Source organism: Salmo salar, chromosome ssa11 (genome assembly GCF_905237065.1).
Source record: "Salmo salar chromosome ssa11, Ssal_v3.1, whole genome shotgun sequence".
NCBI lineage: Eukaryota > Metazoa > Chordata > Actinopteri > Salmoniformes > Salmonidae > Salmo > Salmo salar.
The window spans coordinates 84154498-84161833 of record NC_059452.1 but is presented as its reverse complement, the minus strand read 5'-3'; the positions used below and the strand labels follow the sequence as shown (position 1 = coordinate 84161833).

General features: G+C 42.3%; 1 protein-coding gene across 1 annotated transcript in view; it reads left to right on the top strand.

The window, feature by feature from the left end:
* Positions 1 to 760: 760 nt before the first annotated feature.
* The window catches only part of arrdc1b (arrestin domain containing 1b), a 56497-nt gene continuing 49921 nt past the window's right edge, over positions 761 to 7336 (top strand). Inside the window, exon 1 of the mRNA XM_014128649.2 lies at positions 761 to 1138. Coding sequence (XP_013984124.2) covers positions 1021 to 1138 — 118 coding nt within the window. The 5' untranslated portion in view covers positions 761 to 1020. The remainder of the gene's footprint in view (positions 1139 to 7336) is intronic.

Genomic DNA, 7336 nt, shown 5'->3' with positions numbered 1-7336 from the left:
GGTGTGTTGAGTTTTGTCAATCACGGAACTAATCCATTAGCTCAGTTGGTCTGACGTGGCGCCTAGTTGGGACAAAATCCTGCAATATCTACATCACTCCAGGAACAGGGTTTCCTACCCCTGGTCTCATCAGCCATCCTTTCTGAATGAGACAAATTGCTGATGTCAGCAGCAGGTAGCTAATCTCGATCTGGAGATGGGGAGGGCCCTGCTGTCTACCATTTTCTAGTGAGGTGGGGATGGAGATGGAGATGGGTGAAGAGAGGGGTAACCCACCATACAGTGTTTGATGCATCCTTCCTGTAATTCAGTGAATGTGTGGTCAAACTCAATCAATGGCTCAATGTCTGCAAAATAGCATGTTTAAGGAATATAGAAAATTGCAGAGACCAATGTTGAGTAGTGTAATGTGTACTGTGGTTATTACAGTGTTATTATAGTATCTCCACTGGGAGGTGTACTGTGAATATGCCAAGATGACCTAAACACAAATGCTTGAATAACATAATATTTATATTATGTGGCTAGTTATGAAAGAGTAGGCTACCAACCTTGAATATTTTTTTATAAATATATATTTGTTATTATTAACAACAAGTATAACAAAATACACTTGAATATAATACATATTTGCGTATTGACGTCACTGCTCTTGAAAACTCGGTGGAGTGCATGCTGCAGGTGAGATTAGAGAGCCAGAGACGGAAAAGGAAGCGAGACATCCCACTCCCTCGTTTTTCTGGTTACAATACAGTCAATGAACTAGCAGACTAGGCCCAGCTGCTATCGCATTGGTGCCTATCGGGAGAGCCATCGCATTGGTGCCTATCGGGAGAGCCACCCCCTTAAGCAGACCGAAACGAACCATTTTCTTTCAATGGTAAACGGCCTTAGTAGGACATCTTTATTTATCCACCATCTTCGAGAGAGCTCGGTTCCAGTTTCTATAGGCGGCGGTAGACCCATCCCTCGCGCACCATAATCCGTTTTTTGTTGTGAGACGCGGAGGGTAGCGGAGTCATGGGCAAGCTTCAGGAATTCGATATTACTTTTACCAACAACAAAGTGGTCTATAGCCCTGGCGAGTCCATAAGTGGAACTGTGAAAATTACAACCGGTAGCTCACTGCAATATAAGGGTAAGATGTAATTATTTGTTGATACATTTACCACTGGCTCCACGAAGCGCATTAGGATTCGATGTCTGTGGACGAACTGCGGGAGGGTGGAACTTTTCCGCTCTTTACATGGTTTAAATGAAAGATACCGTCCTTAATTTCCAACAATGACATGTATGAGTTTTCTATTGTCTATTGTATTTGTCTTTTGTCATGCAACATTGTATTAATAGTATCCTACATTTAGCTATTGCGCATTGGTGCTGGGTAGTGGGCATGCCTGTTCTTGACTGTGACAGCTGCTGATTTCAGACGTTTACAGTAGTTTTGGTAACAGTTACTTTCAGTAGCAACATCCCGTAACGTTACCGCATCCTGTTTAGTTATAGTTTAGTATGACCTGTAGTTTAGTTATCATAGTTGTATATATGTTGCCAGTTATTCCAATATGATGTGGAGCAAAACCACAAGAACAGAAAGTCAACAGGTGTGGCTGTGTAGTGTTTATTTTTTTCAATGTGTGAATGTCTGATTTTAATCTGGTCAATTCCCACTGGACAGACGTCAATTCAACGTCTATTCCACGTTGGTTCAACGTAATTTCATTTAAATGACGTGGAAACAACGTTGATTCACCCAATGTGTGCTCAGTGGATTGTTACTTAAAAAGACAGATCATTTTAGGTTTTGTATAGATTATGTTTTTGAGATGGTAGGTCGAAAATAGGTTAGGTAAGGTGGAGGGCAGCTTGTGAGGTTTCCATGAAGGTACAGAAAGCACTCATTGTTTGAATTGTGTGTAGAAGTGATCTTAGATTGCATTCCCCTATTATCTGGCAGGAATCTAATCAGCCCATAGCCATAGACAACTTCAAAATAAAGTATATTTCACTTCACATGATATATGACCATTACACAACATTATTAACAGCTCCTTGCTTGCAATAATACAGTATATGGAATTTTCAGACTTGTGAGATGGCAGTCTCGTCTCACAGACGAGCCTAGTGAGATGGCAATAATCTATTAGGCAATAAGATTTTGGCCCTTTAAATTGGCAAATGTGGTTACTTGAAATGCAAACCCTTCCCAGAATCCCCATTAATGTAGTTTGACTAATGCAAAGTATTTTGCAAGCATCCTTTGTCTGACTTCCACTTCAATCTGTTTGCTTTTTTTATTAAACACCTGCACATGGATCTGATCCTAATTTGAAATCACATTATGTGTGTTATTCAAGTATTGCTATTAAGTTTGAATATCATATATTTTTTTTCTGTCTCAATCATGTCGTGTGACATGGTGTATTTAAGCCAACATTTCTCAGTCTCCTTGACATTCTGAGCCTGATACACCTTGACATGTATGTATTAGTAGATTAAGAGCGTCCCATGTTTGCGGACCTGTGACACATGGCGTTAAGATGGGTCGTGGCGCGTACTGTGATACGTTACACTGGGAGGTCATATTGACACTGGGCCGGCCGATCACACATCCCTATGGTGACTGATGAGACTAGTAGGGGCGAGCTCCGAGGACGGAGACACTTGGGGGGTAGTGTTAGTAGGTAGGTGTTGTCATCAGCCTAACACCAAAACCCTCATGGCATCCAGCAGTTGTCAGTAGATACTCTGTAACTTTCCTACCACATTCTCTGTTTAAGTAATACACTCACAGCATTCACATTACACTTCTAGTGTGAAACCTGTGACCAGACCATGTTATCATCCCTCAATGTGATGTATGTCACTTCCTTGTTGAATGAAGGCTCCTTAGGTTAAGAGATTCTGGACCCATTTCAGGCTCTTTCTCAGGCATGACATCACCCTTTAATGTAAATGCCTGTCTATGTGATCAATGACATCATCCTTTTAGATGCAATGAGTCCCCTATTTGATTGATGACATCATTATCCGTTAAATGCCTTGGCTCTAAATCTAATTAATTACAGAACATTTTAAATGCCCTGGCTATGACCAGATAAATTGTCTTGATTTCTTTCCAGTAGCAATGCCAGCCATGTTTTTTTAGACTGTGATTGGTGAAATATTAATACCAGACAAATAGGGTCCAGGAGTACTCTGTATTCCTATCACAGGCTGTACCCTCTCCCAATATTCTCACTATCCATCTCAAATCACCAGACCGAAAAAAAATCTATTTAAATTAGTGAGAACAGAAAATACATAATGTTTTCTGTGTCCACCCCTGATGTTCAGATTCAAATTCAGAATGCCATTGTTCAAATGTATCCCATCTTCTCTTGATATGGTTGCTGCTGCCTCATTCTAAACCGATGGTGATATACCATACTTTCCTGTGTGACAAATGTCAGCACTCTTGTCTTATCTCTCCCACAGAGGTTTGTTCCTCAAGCTTCACTGCCGATTGCCGGAGGGCCACTGCCACCCCTCAGAGAGAAAGGAGGGGAAATTGGTTGAAATTGATCTCTGTCTCCTAGCCACACCATTGTCCGTGAGCTGCCTAGTGCCTACACAATCAGCCTAGTCTCTCCTCTCGTTTAGTCAGTCCGCATGAAGTCTGTAAGGCCCCAGGAGACAACGGGTCCTCAAGAGCTTTTTAAAATCATACTGCTGGTGTGTAGCCATGTCTATTTGACTCTAGAGCCAGCCCTGAATCATGTTGAGGAACTGCATCAGACACTGCATTAACACCAGATTATTGTATTTCATTCTGTCATCGTCACTATATGCAACAGGACTGCTGTGAGGATATTTTAGTAAAGGAGATCAATCGGGTGTGTCGTTTCTGTGGATAAATATGTGTTTTTGTGTGTATACACTATCTGGCACTACAGTACATACTATTATGTGTATGCTATCCATTACATGGATGTCTTCATTATGTGAGCTTTATGGATTGGCTCAATAGCTGCCTTGTATCTACATTGTGGTCTGAGTGAGGTGTATACAGTTACCCAGTGTTGTACTGCAATAAATAGAATAGCAAGTACAATGGCGTCTCCAGCCCATGGTGTGTCTGTTATGGTTAGTATGTAGAGACAGACCCTGAATGATGAGGGAGATTCACTGGCCCACTGTATTATTGATGAAGAGTAGACCATTAGTCTGTATTTCCATTGATTATCAAGCAGAGGAAGACAACCACAAGGGGCGGCAGGTAGCCTAGTGGTTAGAGCATTGGGCCAGTAACCGAAAAGTTGCTGGATCAAATCCCCGAGCTGGCAAGGTAAAAAACAGTCATTCTGCCCCTGAGCGAGGCAGTTAACCCACTGTTCCCCTGGCGCCGTGGATGTTGATTATGGCAGCCCCCCGCACCTCTCTGATTCAGAGGGGTTGGGTTAAATGCGGAAGACACATTTCAGTTGAAGGCATTCAGTTGTACAACTGACAAGGTATCCTCCTTTCTCTTTCTTTCTCTTCTCACATTAATAATGCACCTGTTATTACTGTGTGTTATTATTTTGTTGTACATTTATAGCCATAGCTAAACATGTTGGGTCTGATTCTTTGCAACTAATTCAGCACAAGTACACACTCACATAAAGGCTAGCTCAGGTAGGCATACACCAAGGTCTTCTGTTTTTCTTTGGTTACTTAGCATTCATTCAGTGGCAGGGGAACCCACAGAGTCAATAATAAGACTGTGACATTCCCTTTATAGATCTGATGTGGTGGCTGTGAGAATCGTGGTGTCTATTACATGTATTTTCACTGTACTGCTCTGTGTTGACTGGCTGTCTGTCTTTCCTGGAGCTTTCCCTGGGTGAGCAGCATGGTGGGCCCCAGTCTGAATATGTGACCTGATTCAGGAAACTAGGCGTAGGTCGCAAGTCACGACATCACAGGAGAGCAGTTTGAATGTAAAAACAATTTTTATCGAAATGCGTTTTTTGGGGGGCAGAAATGCCTGTTAACTTTCATGTGCCTTAATAACAAACTTGTATGCCATCTGTAAATGCGAATAAAATTGTTAAATTACGAGCCTTGTTGGTTAAGCCACATAAAAAGATAGCAACCTTCTACCTAGCCATGATTGGCTGAGGTAATGAGTGGGCTGGACATGCCGAGAGATGAGTTCGGATTGGTCTGCCATATAGAAGGCTTTTGTCTATTTTAGCTGGTCAGTCTGTGTTGGTAATTCTGTCGAACGCGGATTTTTGAAAATGTAGCTTCATAATGGTTGCTCTCCACTTTCTGGAGGATCGAGTCTTGAAATCAGCGGAATTAGAGTACGATAGCTAAAGAGATTGCGAAAACACCTGTTTCCGGATTACGTCTTAAAACTAAAAGCATTTGTGGCATGGATTCATGTCACGGAGACGCGTCCATCATGCATGATGATGTATACGGGTAAGATAGTCTAGCTAGCTACATTTTCAGATATTACACATTTCTAATTTTTACAAAGTGGTTTCATTTCAAGCTAAAGTGTATTGTTAGCTAGTGTTAGCGGGCTGGCTCCCTAGCTAACGTTAGGTGGCTGGCTCGTTAGCTAATGTGACGTGATGTGTGTGAACTTACATGTTGTTTACCTAGCTACGTTCCTTGTTTACCTAGGTAGCTAGCTACAACACCGTTGAATATGGCCGGTGTCAGTAAACGTTGGCAAAAAAGAATAATGAAATTGTTGCCAGCAGAGCCGGTTAGGCTGTTTTCATGTTATCCAGAGGTAAACAAATCATCGGCCAGAGTGTCAAGTGTGCACTCTGAACTCAACGAGATGGGTGGGGCTAAAGCTTAAGAGGGTGTGAACGATGCTGAATGGGTGTAGACAAAGAAGAGCTCTCACCGAAACACTAAAATGTCATTTTCTCAAACATGTGTTGACAAGTTTATCAACTTTCAAAGCAGAATTACTTTCCCATTGTTCCTCAAATGCAGTAGATTATATACAATTTTGTAGCTCTGAGTCTCTACTTTTAGCCAATGTAAAAAACAGAAATTCAAATTTGATGTCCATCTGACTGTCACTGGAAGTGTCCAATGATGAGGCTGGTAGGAAATGAAACGCCACATCAGTCTGAAGAAGCCCCATCAAAGGGCTCTTACGAGAGTTATACGTAAGGGAAGGGTCCAAAGGGGAGGCTGGTTTTCCCCAACCTGACATTTCAGGTGAAAACGCTATCTGATAACCTCTTGCAACTAGGCCAATAAAGAGAAACCAGTAACGAAACAGGTTTTCAGACCCAGTATGGATGGTTGATACTAGTACCTGGTCTGTTGTTCTTTTGAGGTGGCCAGTAATGCCTATTTGGTTTAACTTTACAAGCCTAAGCAGACTGTAAAGAGCAAGGTGGGGAAATTAGACCTGGACCTATTCATCCTGTTTGTTTGTGGCTGGTTGATAATGGATGATGCCTGAGCTTGCAGAAAACAGAAACGGACAATCATTTACTGTAACCCAACACTCATGAACCGTAACAGGAACAACTGCCCTCATGTCAACAACACTAAAGACACTCTACTTTCTCCTGTCATGTGCTGCTTCGATGACTGACTGGCATGTTTCAGTTTGCCTTGCTAGGCCTACAAAACACAAGGCTTTCAAACGCATGTCATTTGGATGGTGCGACTGTGCAAGGTTTTGTTATCACTATCAATTTTAACTTCTATGGTTCATTCCCTGGTGACCTGGGAAACCACTAACCAGCATTAACCTTGATGACTCTTCCGTCTCCCCCAGTTCAGCAAACACTCCCTGCCTTCCTGGCTGTAAATTGTAGTGAGTCACAAAGAAAGCTTTCCCCACAGGGCCAGAGTCTCAGTTTCTCCCTGGTCTGTCTAGATTGAGGGGTTTGACTAAATCATGATATCATCATAGCCCTGAAGTAGTGTAGAGGGAAGGTTGTTGGTGATTAACCTAGATGTATCAGACTCAGCTGGCAAAAGGCCCAAGCATCAGACTTTGATGGGACTACTTACCAAGGGTCAAAAAAGATTTATACAATATTGTTTCATGGCAGCCCTAACAGCCACCAACCACTACCTCCCCCCTTGGCTTAGATATATGATTTAACCTTTTCTGGCCTGCATACCCCAACTCCCTCATAAACCCCTAATCTATCAGAATCCCTTGGTGGAAGCCCACCCCTTCCTCACCTCACACACCCCCCCTCCCTCTTTGTAAGTTAACAGGACTTAGTTCCCTTATTGTAATATTTGCATGGCTAGTGTTCTTGGCTCCACTGGAGACATTGGTTTTAGTAGACTTACTTTCCGCTTGTCTCTTCTGCAA